Source organism: Scleropages formosus, chromosome 11 (assembly GCF_900964775.1).
Source record: "Scleropages formosus chromosome 11, fSclFor1.1, whole genome shotgun sequence".
Taxonomy (NCBI): domain Eukaryota; kingdom Metazoa; phylum Chordata; class Actinopteri; order Osteoglossiformes; family Osteoglossidae; genus Scleropages; species Scleropages formosus.
This window is the reverse complement of record NC_041816.1, coordinates 27822032-27835594: the sequence shown is the minus strand read 5'-3', so window position 1 is coordinate 27835594 and position 13563 is coordinate 27822032. Positions and strand designations below refer to the sequence as shown.

General features: G+C 41.3%; 1 protein-coding gene across 1 annotated transcript; it reads left to right on the top strand.

The window, feature by feature from the left end:
- Positions 1–1635: 1635 nt before the first annotated feature.
- Positions 1636–12668, top strand: LOC108934721 (butyrophilin subfamily 1 member A1-like). Its single transcript, XM_029256084.1, has 7 exons — positions 1636–1777; positions 4544–4601; positions 5193–5265; positions 6566–6914; positions 7103–7384; positions 8786–8911; positions 12136–12668. The coding sequence occupies exons 1-7, from the start codon at positions 1636–1638 to the stop codon at positions 12666–12668; spliced, it is 1563 nt and encodes a 520-aa protein (XP_029111917.1).
- Positions 12669–13563: the final 895 nt, after the last annotated feature.

The window sequence follows — 13563 nt, the reverse complement described above, 5'->3', positions numbered from 1 at the left end:
TTACATTAACAGAGAGACATAAAATGATAAAAATAATGCAGACACGTACTGCTGCATTACTTACTCTGTGTCCGAATATCAAGGATTCCTGATCACCTTCCTAATAATTTACAGAATTGCACAGTTACCATCACAATAATACCATTACACAACAATAGCATCTATTGGATATGCAGTCAGTAAAACTAATGCAAATTACCATAATTCAAAGAAAAATGTTCCACTTACTTTTATTATGCTTGCTGTGGGAGACGGACAAAAAAAACACGCAACAAAATGCAGTCGCTGTGCCGGGAGACAGTTCCACTCCCGGCCACACGGTGGCGCCAAATAGCACAGACTGTTAGGGGAGATGAAAGTTTGGATTTTTTTTCGTTTGTAAAATCCGCCGAAGAAGAAACAGGAAGCTGACATCGCGTTGTGTGTGTTTATTAGCCTTTCATTGAACAAGTGATTCCTTGCTGGGTGGAACTGAAGAATTAACTCTTTCCGATGGACTTCCAACCACCCTTCATATCTCTGTTCCATCGTGCGTCTCACAGATTTGTCATGTGACCCCCTGAAGCCTCCTTAAAGTGAAACACTCCTCCAGTGGCGTCACATCCGTTCCGTGGTTTCCACCAATGATATACATAGACAGGTCCAACACAAGTAAAACGTCTGTACCGCAACAGTAACGTCCTCCGCCATATTGGAAAAATGAGTCACTCGTTTAACGAATGTGACAAGACTTTGGTTGCACTGAAACTCTAAATCTTCTATCCTGGGCAGTTCTCAACAGATTTCCAAGAAGTATAGATTACTTTTAAGCTAAATATGTTTTATGAGTTGATCAAATCAGCCATGTAATATCAATTCAAAAAAAACCAGAACAACACCAGGAAATTTACTGATGTATATATGCATTTATTTATTGAGCAGACACTTTTCTCCAAAGAAATGTCTAATGAACACTATGTACTGTTATCAGTACACACACCTTTTTCACCAAGGTGACTTACACTGCTAGATACATTGCTTTCAATGGATCACTCATCCATACATCAGGGGAACACACTGTCTGTGTGACACACACACTACAGGTGAACCTGAACAGCATGTCTTTGGACTGTGGGAGGAAACCAGAGCACCCGGAGGAAACCCACGCAGACATGGGAGAAACATGCAAACTCCGCACAGACCAAGCGGCAATCGAGCCCAAATCCTCTCGCACCACCCAGCAACTGTGAGATAGCAGTGCTACTCACTGTGTTACCAGGCTGCCCAGTATCGTATACAGTATTGGTACCAAGACGCTGGGTTATTGTATAGCCTGCAGTCAGTACTGAAATAAAAATTTTGCAATGTCAACTTCCCTCTCTGTGTCTCATTAAACATGATTAAGTTTAAGTTATATTTTCTATGAGGGGAGTGTGGCGGCACAGCGGGTTTGGCGGCGTCCTGCTCTCTGGTGGGTCTGGAGTTCCAGTCCTGCTTAGGGTATCTTGTGACAAACTCTTGTCCTGGGTGTGTCCCCTCCCTCTCCAGCCTTGTGCCCTGTGTTGGGGCTTCTGGGCTCTCAGTCTGTAGAGTGGGAATGAGTATGAGGCTCTCACTGACCCCCCTGTGTCCCTCCACCTGAGTGTGAAGCCCCGGATGGTGGGGGTGTATGTGGACTATGAGGAGGGTCAGGTCTCCTTTTACAGAATGGAGGACAAGTCTCATATCTACACTTTCACTGGATATAAATTCAGTGAGAAACTCTTTCCATTCCTCAGCTCAGGCTTCTCGTACCACAGTGAGAACTCAGCCCCACTGATCATATCTCCTGTCATTTACACAGACTGGAGGAACTGATTTTAGTTTTTAATGTCCAGGTCATGATACCATATTCTGATTTAATTTCCCATCTCACCCTCTTTCAGGGTTTTTAATTTCTCCACCCAAATATGTCTTTTGTGTGTTGTGATACTTTTAAACAGTGATGTTACTGTACAGGGGGCGCAGTGGTGCAGCCAGTTTGGGTGGGTCCTGCTCTCTGGCAGGTCTTGGGTTCGAGTCCCGTTTGGGGTGATTAGAGACAGACTGGTGTCCCATCCTGGGTGTCCCCCCTGCCCCAGCATTATGCCCTGTGTTGCTGGGCTGAGCTCTGCTTTGCTGCAACTTAGCTTGGGATAAGCAGCTTCAGCCAGTGTGTGTTACTGTACAGTAATTTTGTGTTTTAAAGTTACATCATGTGGAAGCAAACAGTTGGAATTGCATCATGCAAAATTAAATTATTTTAAGAATTCATCTCAGTATGAGAATTAATCAGGCTTGACCCTGATTGGGACCGTTTCAGACTCTCTGTGTGTGTCTGTGTGCGTGTCTGTGTGTTGTAGTCTTTTTGTAAAAGTTAAAGAAGGTAGTGCTCCCTGAATAAAGCTTGGAATCCACAGGTTTGTTTGATATCAAAGACAGAAATGCAGCACAGGTGACAGATGGAAGAATCATCGGCACATCCTCCCCAGCTCTCAGAGAACTGCACTCGTCCAGAGTCAGTAAAAGGGCTGGCAAAATCATTGTAGACCCCTCACATCCAGGCCACTTCCTCTTCGAACCTTTACCATCTGGCCGGCGCTACAGAGCACTGAGTACCAGGACAGCCAGGCATAAGAAAAGTTTCTTTCCTCAGACCATCTACCTCATGAACAGCTAAATCCCCCCCTAGAGAGTAAACCAGTGCAATACACAACGCTATTTATATTTGTATCACATCATATCTCTTACTCACACTCCCTTGCATTTGTATCTAGTGACTGTTTTTGTATATTGAGTACGTTGTACTTTTATATATTTTTTATCCCTTATTCACATACTCTATCTTCTCATCTGTCTTGTCACTCTCATTCTGTCTGTGCTGTGGAAGTTTCTGTCACCAAGACAAATTCCTTGTATGTGTGAGCATACTTGGCAATAAAGCTTGTTCTGATTCTGATTCTGATTCAGAGTTTAATGGGTTTATGAAGAGAACCAGTTTATTTATAATACTTTGAAGTATAAAAGGAACTGTCACGGAGAACAGAAGCTACGGGGGAGGCTGGACCCAAGTGCAGGATCGTTCACTCAGTACGAAAAACAGCAGACATGTTCACATTGTCGAGGGCAGGCGAAGGGTCAGTCGATCAGAAACCAGGACAGAGGTGGGGATCCGAAGTCGTGGTAGAGAGACAAGGCAGGGGGTCATTTACCAAATAGCCATGGAGCAGGACTGGGAAAATCACAGACTGGACAGTTGTCTCAACAAGATCCCACAACTGAGAAAGGGCTGAGGAGTGTCTTTTAAAGTCGAGGGCTCCGATTAATGTCAGGTGCTTAATCAGAGCCAGGCAGTGTTGATTAAGGTGCGGGTGTGGTTGTGACAGGAACAAAACACTACATAATTTAAAACTTATCTGAATATTAAAATTAGGATGAGAGCTGTACAATTTTGTCTCCAGGTTCAAGGCTTTTGCCACAGCCCAGTAGATCAGGCAAATATACCTGCAAGAAATGGCATGAAAGAAGCTCCATGTCTCACACCACTCATAGAATTCTGTACAGACAACTGCCTATCAATTTACCTGCAGTGGCCCAGCAAGTTTGGCCTGTGACTGTTCTCTGGTGGGTCTAGGGTTCAAGCCCCACTTGGGGTGCCTTGTGATGGATTGGTGTCCCATCCTGTGTGTGTCTAGAAGACACTTTTCTCCAAAGTGACTACCAATGAACTCTGTGTAGTGTTATCAGCCTACACACCTTATTCACCACGGTGACTTACACTGCTAGATACACTACTTACACTGGGTCACTCATCCATACATCAGTGGAACACACACACACTCTCTGTCACTCACACACTATGGGTGAACCCAAACAGCATGTCCTTGGACTGTGGGAGATGCCCACACAGATACAGGGAGAACATACAAACTCTAGACAGAATGAGTGGGGATAAAACCCCCATCCTCTTGCATCACCCAAGTGCTGTGAGAAAGCAGCACTACTCACTGTGCCACCATGTCACCCACAACCTGCATTTGCTCCTGATCCACTGGTTCTGATCTACGGTCAGACCCTTCCGCTGGATTTCGGATTCACCTCACGGAACCAGAACCAGACCTCAGCTTCAACCTGGACCAAGACCTTACTACTGCTTTTCTTCACCACTTTGCCCAAACAACCACCTCCCTGATTCTCTTCAATAAAACCCACACTTGGTTCCAACCTCTTGTCTCCCCACATCTTTTGTGTCTCACAGAATATACTGCCATACAGAGCTCCTCTTGTTCTATTTAATCAGATCTCCAGATAACTCAATTCCTGACAAACACTCCTTGCACATCCAAAATTCCCCTGTTTTTAACCGAGTGGCTGCTTATTTACTGCTTACCCCAGACGCTGAAGTCCCGATGCACCAACACAGAACTGCACAAACATGAGAGAGCATTCCTACCCTGTGCACAGTTTCCCCTTAACTGATGTGCTGCAGGTGTAAAAAAAGACAAATCCTCACCCGCCTAACATGTCTTGTGTGTTTGTGCCACAGTGTTTTTCCATGGAGATCTTCCTCATCTGGACACAACCACAGTGTGGGGGAAGGGCCTGTAGGGCAGCAGTCAGTGAAGATGCTTCCTGCTTTTATGAGAACTACTTCTTTATTTCAGTACTCTTATGTCGGCACAGAGTGTGTGTGTTTGTGTTGGTATTTAATTCCCTTTTGTTTCATTCTCGCTCTCTCAAACACATGAGACATGAGCTCTGGGTTCTGCTGCGGCTCCTCGCTGTAAATCCGTGTCCTCATTATTGACAAATGGCTCTTTTCTACAATAAATCATAATTCCCACAAACTGCTCATCGGATTCAGTAACGAAGTCAATGATCAACTTCCCTTAGTTTGTCTCACAATCGTAACACAGTTTCTCCCCCCAAGTCCCGCAATATTATCTTTCAATATACAGGCGTCAAGCCTAATCCGGTAGCACAGTGCGGGGGGCTGAGGGGAGAGGGCACACGCCCAGGGCAGGACGCCAATCCGTCACAAGGCACTCCACGCGGGACTCGAACCCCAGACCCACCGGAAAAGAGGAGCCTGGCAAACCCACTGCGCTACCGCGCCCCCTTTTATCCTTTAATATATTAAACTACATTTATTATAGGAACTGCAGTCACACTGATCAAAGCTCGTTACTTTTCAGCTTTCTGTCAAATTTAACTATTTCGCTTATATTTGGCAATGTTTTAATATACGAGTTAACAGCTCGCTCTTCTGTTCCTCAATATTTTTCAAATGAAAGTAAAACTTGTCATAACGGAACAAAGGAACACGACCAGCAGGTTTGTTTCTCCATATGAACTGCTGTTTAAATTCAATAATTACACTCATTAACAAAATTTATATTCGTTTAATAATGACATTAATAACTGTACACCGCTTAACAGATTTTATACTTCTAATCTTTTTCTTTTTTTTTTCCGAACTGAAATAATATGTACCGAGGACGTGGAGTAAAAACACGAAGCGCAGCTGTGATTGCGGATCGCGGACACGATGATGAAACAACTGAAGTGTCCATAAAACAATGTTTATTAACACTTAACAGTAATGATTATTTACTTAAACTTTGTTATGCAGTGGAGCTACAATTTAAGTGTGAATTGGAAGTGACGCAGCCTGAAATCTACAAGTCACTTCCGAACAGTTTTCAATGGAAACAATCTACATAAACGCAGGAGTACATGTAACAATAAACATTTCCTGGAAAAGACATTGTAACGAGTCATAAATAATAAAGTGCACAAGAAAACATACCATACAGTTCTGTGCTTTATAGTAACACACTGCATTTTTCACTCTTGTACACTTTCTGTCACTGTGATCCTGAGCTGATTCATATAGTTTACTGACTCCATGTGGTCAGAAGTGCTGTAAGACCAATTTGTCTGACAGAAATAAGATGAGTTATGAGTTTGATCATCTTGCAGGTCCTCCTGTTCTCCTCTTCATAGTGAGTCCATGATCTCCAGTGAATGATCATTGCCTGGTGTTTCACTGTCACTCTGAGACACATCCAGTTCTGCAGGTGACCTGGAATGACAGGATCAGGTAAGAACACCTGTGAGCACCGCAGAGCACCAGGCTGGTAGAGCACTGTGGAGTTAAGAGTAAAACATCTTTACCAGAGTAGAGTGTTTGCTGTAATGTGACCAAGTCAGATTATTTGATCTGAGACCTCAATCCCTCAGGCAAGCAAGCAGTTAAGACAATATCTTCTTTATATATTTAGTCCATAATCTGATCCAGTGTGATTAATAATAACTGGATATATAACTCAATATAACTGGATTGTTTTATTTTACTCTCTTTCAGTTATGAAAACCAGTTGGTGTGACTGTCTTTACTGGGTTGTCCTGCTTCTCCTCCACACCACTGTCTCCACTCTGGGTACATTTTCGCTCTCATTCAGTCAAAAATTAGAGTTTTGTATTGAGTCTGGTGCAGAAAAACCTTTGTGTCTATGTAAAATGAAAAATATATGAAAAATATGTGTCTCCATTGTTCTTTCCAGAGAAATTTGAGGTTCTTGGTCCAGCTGATCCTGTAGTTGCTGTAGCTGGTGAAGATGTTGTTCTGCCCTGTTACCTCAAACCCAACATCAGTGCTGTGGACCTGAGCATCGAGTGGTTCAGAGTTCAGACCAATAACCCTCTTGTACATCTTTACCAAGCTCATGAGGACAGAAATGAGAAGCAGATTCCATCTTACAGGGGAAGGACGTCACCGTTCCTCGAACAACTGAAGAATGGAAACACTTCATTAAAAGTGAATAATGTGAGAGGATCTGACAATGGAGAGTATAAATGTTTGGTCCAGTCTGCAGAATGGTATGATTATTATTCCATTAATGTTAAAATTAAAGGTAAGAATTTTGTTTTTTTTTTTTATTGATGAAACTAATGTTTCATTTTAGAGGTGTCATAAAGATTTCTCCATTAATGTATTTCTAAAGATAAAAGCTGTTTTACAAAATTTCATGAAATTTCAATCAATTTTCAGTACATTTTAATTATATTTTTTGTTTTAGTCACACTATTTCTATATTTATAGCTATAGGAACCCATCCAGTGATCTCCAATGAGGGATATAAAGAAGGAGGGATCAGTCTGGTGTGTGAATCTAAAGGCTGGTACCCTCAGCCTCAAGTGGTCTGGATGGACAGTGAAGGACACAGTCTCCCTGCTGGACACCCAGAGACACAGACAGACAGTATGGGTCTCTTCACCGTGAGACGACGTGTTATTGTACAGGAGACAGAGACCAACAGGTTCACCTGTCGAGTTCTACAGAAGGAGTTTGGTGAAGTGAAAGAAACAGTCACAGACATCCCTGGTGAGTTACAATATTTTGATTTACTTGTAATGACAGATGAGTTCTACTATCAAGTTCTGACATCAAAGTCTGTGGTGCTGTTTTGAGCTCAAGCCCATTAAAAGCAGTTGGTGTTTGCTGGATAAACCTGTTTCCTTACGTTTATAAGGATCGAGGTTTGATCTTGGCGACAGGTACAGTATCCTTGAGAAAGGTAGAAACCCTTAATTACTCTTCATGTATTTGAACAGGCGGGGGGTGCAGTGGTGCGGTGGGTTGGACCACAGTCCTGCTCTCCGGTGGGTGTGGGGTTCAAGTCCCGCTGGGGGTGCCTTGTGATGGACTGGTGTCCCGTCCTGGGTGTGTCCCCTTACGCCCTGCGTTACCGCGTTGGCTCCGGTTCTGAAAACGTGTATGTATTTGAACAGTTGAAATGATAAAGGTAGAACCTTCTGCTGCTTTTGAGCTGTGGAAAAATGGTACCTGTGTAGGAAACAAAATAAATACATGGTTAACCAAGGTAGAATGCCATTTACTGGTAACTGAATACAACTTCTCCTCAGTTTTGGAAGTTCTGACACCTGGGAAGCATCTTACTTTTACCACTGGTTCATCAGAATTAGTCATTTTAACTTAGAGCTTTCTAAGTTCACTATAGAGCTTTCAATAAGGCTATTTTATGTACAACTGCAGGTGACCACAGAAAGCTTATTACTGAAATGAAGACCCTCACAATTAATGTGACTAAAGAAACATTGAACTCAACCATCAAACAGTAGGGGATGTAAACAGTGTACATTTTTTTGCTATTATATCATATTACCATGCTCTATAAATGGGCAATTAATTTTAGGTGGATTAAAATTGTAAATTGTTTTGCAGAAAAGGATTGGTCCAATAATAATAATAATAATAATAATAATAATAATGTAACTCAGGAGTAACACTGTGTCTCTATGCCAACAGGAGTAACTGCTAAATCCCACAGTGTTCCAGTATGTTTTTCCAGCTGATGCACTTTGTCCAAACACTACATTCACAAAACATATATGAAGAAGAAGAAATAATCTGTATTATGAGAAGGGCCGTGCAAGGTGGACCCACAGAACAAATCACTGTTTACATAGGTAGTAGTTTGTACCAGGTGGTTGTGGTGGTGCAGCAGGGTGGGCTCTCTGGTGGGTCTGTGGTTCAAGTCCTGCTTGGCATGTCTTGTGATGGACTGGCGTCCCATCTTGGGTGTGTCCCCTCCCCCACCAGCCTTGCACCCTTTGTTGCCGGGTTAGGCTCCGGATCTCCACAACCCCACTAGGGACAAGCAGTTTCAGACTGTGTGTGTGTGTGTGTGGTTTGTACTGCAATGCAGTTTACAGTCACACTGGGACCAGAAATACAATTAATGACAAATGTTCTGTGTTCCAGGTGAGATGTTCCATCGTGCTCATCCCTGGAAGGTGGCCTTTGCTGTCTTCTTCTCTCTGGGAGTTCCTGCTATCATCATATTGGCTGTTTTAATTCCTCGCTATATGAAACAGCAAAGAGAAAAAGGTATTTAACATATTTCTTTCTGAAGAGGTGATATTTAGAGAAATAATTGAACTCTGTGATGGTGTTTTTAATCCATCTTCTCTTCATATGACCACTCATGTTTCAACATTTATAGGGCTCCTCACCAAACGACTGTGTAAGTAACACTTACCTGTATGTTTGTGTTTGTATTTGAATGTGTTTCTGTTTGCTTATAAAAGTGTAAAATCAAAACAGTAAAACTGAACCACACCTGAAATAGGTTCATATAAAATCATCAGGAGAAAGGCACCATGTCACAAAAACTGGATTTGAAAAAGGAAAATAGCAAAATTACAACCGTTCAGAGACAGTAAAATATTAATGTTTTATTTTTGATATTAGTCCCATTGTTGTAGGAATGAAATATTTCCCTTGTAAACAGGATTTTTGGAGGTGGATGACAAAAGTAAAAAGAAAATATAAGACAAACACATATTGAAAAAACAGTATGAATTCAGAATACAATAACTGAAAAACAAGATGGTGAACAAATATAAACAACTCTGTAAATAACAGGTGGAATCAACAAAATCCAGTTAGAAACAATTTTTATACGATGAAAAGCCACTTACCTTCAGTGAGCCCCTCTCCTGGGCAGGGTCATGGTGGTCCAGAGCTTATCCTTTGGATGGAAGTACACCCTTGACAGGGCACTACTCCACTGCAGGGTATCCACACACACTCACAGGAAGGACAATTCAGCATGTGTTTGGACTGTGCGAGGAAACCAGAGCACCTGGAGGAAACCCACAGAAACATAGAGAGAACATAAATGGGAGGAAAAAAATGATGCGTTCCTGGATTTTATGGTAATGCCCAAATATTTTTACAGCTAACCTTCAAAAACTTAAACACTGTCTCAAGAAATAGACTCAAGAAAGATTAATCAAAACATTAGGCTGGTCAGATATTAAACACAGGTCAAGACAGAAATGAAGAAAGACTAAAATAGGGCAGAAATTTTCTTTCTTTTTAAACTACTGTACAGTAAGTAAATTGTTATTCAGAACAATAAAATGTAAACAAATACATGTTTATAGAGCCCTTAAGAGATCAGGGGAGAAATGAGTCCAAAAGAGGGGAGTGTTGAGACCCCTCTTAAATGTCGAGGAATGTGAACAAGCAAACATTAAAAAAAGGAAAACATTTATCAAAATTATAATAAAATAACATGAAAAGCAATAAAAATTGTAAGAAGAGTTTATCATACTGTATGTCTTTAAAAAGTCCATGTCTGATTGGCTCTTGCCTTCTACATCATGGGGGAAACGTCTTCTTCCAGCACCAGAAATAAGTACCTAATAGTGCAAGGAGTCAGTCTGTATAGTGAACATGCAAAACACTTTTCAAGGGCTGTTATACCAAAAATCCGTGAACCGGGAGTCTGTATACCAGGGTATATCTGTATTTCTCATAACATAATTCATCTTAAGAGTGTTGTTTAAATATTTCAATATGAAGAAAGTCATATAAACTTAATAATTTCAATGAATTTCTTTAGTTTTTTTATCTGTTTTTTTCCATGTCCAGCTGTAGAAAACATGTGCAGGAGGGCTGGTAAGTAGAGTGGAGCTGAATTGACCCCACAGAAGTGAGTTTGGTCCTTCTTATACTGTATGTGACACCATATGAGACTCTGTCCTGTAAAAATGGACACGAAAGACACTGAGACAAGTCCAGACTGACTGCAGTATCTGATTTCATGTGTCTCATTTTTATTTCTCTCTCTACAGAACTTCTGAAGGCACAAAGATACGCAGGTGAGTTTCTTCTGCTTCTTCTCCCCATTGCAGCTCTTCTCTGTAGGAGACACAATAATGACTGATGGGCTGCATTGAGGGGGGGTGTGGTGGTGTAGTGGGTTGGACCACAGTCCTGCTCTCCGGTGGGTCTGGGGTTCGAGTCCCGCTTGGGGTGCCTTGTGACGGACTGGCGTCCCGTCCTGGGTGTGTCCCCTCCCCCTCCGGCCTTACGCCCTGTGTTGCCGGGTTGGCTCTGGTTCCCTGTGACCCCGTATGGGACAAGCGGTTCTGAAAGTGTGTGTGTGTGTGTGTGTGTGTGTGTGTGTGTGTGTGTGGCTGCATTGAATCGGGACTCTCATTTGTCACATGATTGACTGACAGACACAGGATATGAGCACATTTATTGACCTTCCTTTCCACAAAACATCTCATCAGTGATGAGAACAAGTGACTGTTTCTCACAAGAGTTCAATTCAATCCACACTGAAGCTTAAAACAGAAACAAATAATCCAATTAAGTGTTAGAAAAACATGGCTTATTTGTTGCTTAGTTTAGTCATGAACACCTTAGAGAATGAAGAGAAACAGTAAAATAAGGTACAGTTTGAACCCAAATACCACCCAAGTGATGAAACAAAGGTGTAAACAACAAGAGAAAAACAAGGTAAATGTGTTCTGGTACAGTCATAAACAAGGTAATGTTGTTGCCCAAACAGAGAAGAGGTCCAGAGTCCAAGGCCTTGAAATATAGAAATATGGATTCTAGAAGGCTCATTTAGTAAAAACACACATACAGAGACATTTTCAAAAAGTTTCACAAGTTTGTTTTTTCCACACACTGATCTTCCCCTCTTACTGTGAGCAAAAAAAAAATATATATATATTTTAAGGACACAAAGTGTCAAATGTGACTCCACAACCTTTGCATCTTGGACCAGTTTATTTATATAGTGTTAGAAGGAGAAACAGGTGTGTTGAGAGCAGGTTGTGTGACCAAAGCAGATTATATAATTATCATAATAATCATTTTTTACTTAATTTTTTACTTAATTTAACTAATTTTATTGTGTTCATTAATATTAATTGTCAAAACAAGTTTTAAAACAAATCCTCTTGCACTATTTTCTCAAAGGTAACATATTATTACAATTTCTTACAAAACATCCAAAACACCTGTTACCTGAGTTAATATTAATACCTAAAAATTTCCTCATTCTTGCTAACTGCTTGTTCTAATTGCTGTCTCACTCACACACACAAACACACACACACACACCACCCTCTGCTGCTGTAATGATATAACGTTTCCATCGATCGATTTTCTAAACTGCTCAGCCTATCTTAGGTTGTCTTGGCAGCAAGGAGAGCAATAACGTTTATGTATAATATAACGTTTAAAAGTGTTATTTTATTTGTTATATTGTGAAATATAATAATTGAGCACCTCTCTGTCCTCCGCAGTTGATGTGACTCTGGACCCTGATACAGCACATCCTAAACTCGTCCTGTCTGCGGACAAGAAACAAGTGAGACATGGAGACAGATGGCAGGATCTCCCTGACAATCCAGAGAGGTTTACATGCCTGAAAAGTGTCCTGGGAAAAGAGGGTTTTTCTTCAGGGAAACGTTACTGGGAGGTGCAGGTTGGGGATAAGACTGAGTGGGATTTAGGAGTGGTCAGAGAGTCTATCAACAGGAAGGAATATTTTGCACTCAATCCTAATAATGGTCTCTGGGCCCTCAGACTGGGGAGTGGGAAGTACGAGGCTCTCACTGACTCCCCCGTGTTGCTCCACCTGAGTGTGAAGCCCCAGAAGGTGGGGGTGTTTGTGGACTATGAGGAGGGTCAGGTGTCCTTTTACAGAATGGAGGACAAGTCTCATATCTACATTTTCACTGGATATAAATTCACTGAGAAGCTCTATCCGTTCTTCTGGCCAGGTGCCCCAAACTCAGCCCCACTGATCATATCTCCTGTGAGTCACACAGACTGAAGAAACTGATTTTAGTTTTTAATGTTCAGGTCATGGTGCTATATTCTGATTTACTTTCCCTTCTCACTCTCATTCAGGGTTTGTAATTTCTCCACCTAAACACATCTTTTGTACATTGTGATGCTTTTAAATAAATATTGTTTAACAGCAATTATGTGGTTTAAAGTTCAATCATGTGGAAGCAAACAGAATCACGTCATGCAAAATTTAATAATTTCCTAACTGATATCAACATTAAAATTAATGAGTCTCTTCAATATATTTACATTTATTCATTTATCAGACACTTTTCTCCAAAGCGACGTTCATCTCATAGAAAATGTGTCCATTACATTAATAGAGAGACATAAAATGATAATTTGCAGACACGTACTGCTGCATTACTTACTTTGAAACTTTGTGTGTCCGAATATCAAGGATTCCTGATCACCTTCCTAATAATTTACAGAATTCCACAATACAGTAATACCATCTATTGGATATAAAATCAGTAAAACTAATGCAAATTACATAATTAAAAAAAAAAAACGTTCCATGTACTTTTACCATGTTTGCTCCGGGAGACAGTAAAAAGAGGAACAAAATGCAGTCGCTGTGCCGGGAAACAGTTCCACTCCAGGCCAGACGGTGGCGCCAAACAGCACAGACTGTTAGTGGAAGTGAAAGTTTGGATTTTTTTAACCCTGTAAAATTCGCCGAAGAAGAAACAGGAAGCTGACAACGCGTTGTGTGTGTGTTTATCAGCCTTTCATTTAACAAGTGATTCCTTGCTGGTTGGAATTGAAGAATTAACTCTTTCCGATGGACTTCCAACCACCAACCTTCAGATCTCTGTTCCATCGTGCGTCTCACACATGTGTCATGTGACCCCATGAAGCCTCCTTAAAGTGAAACA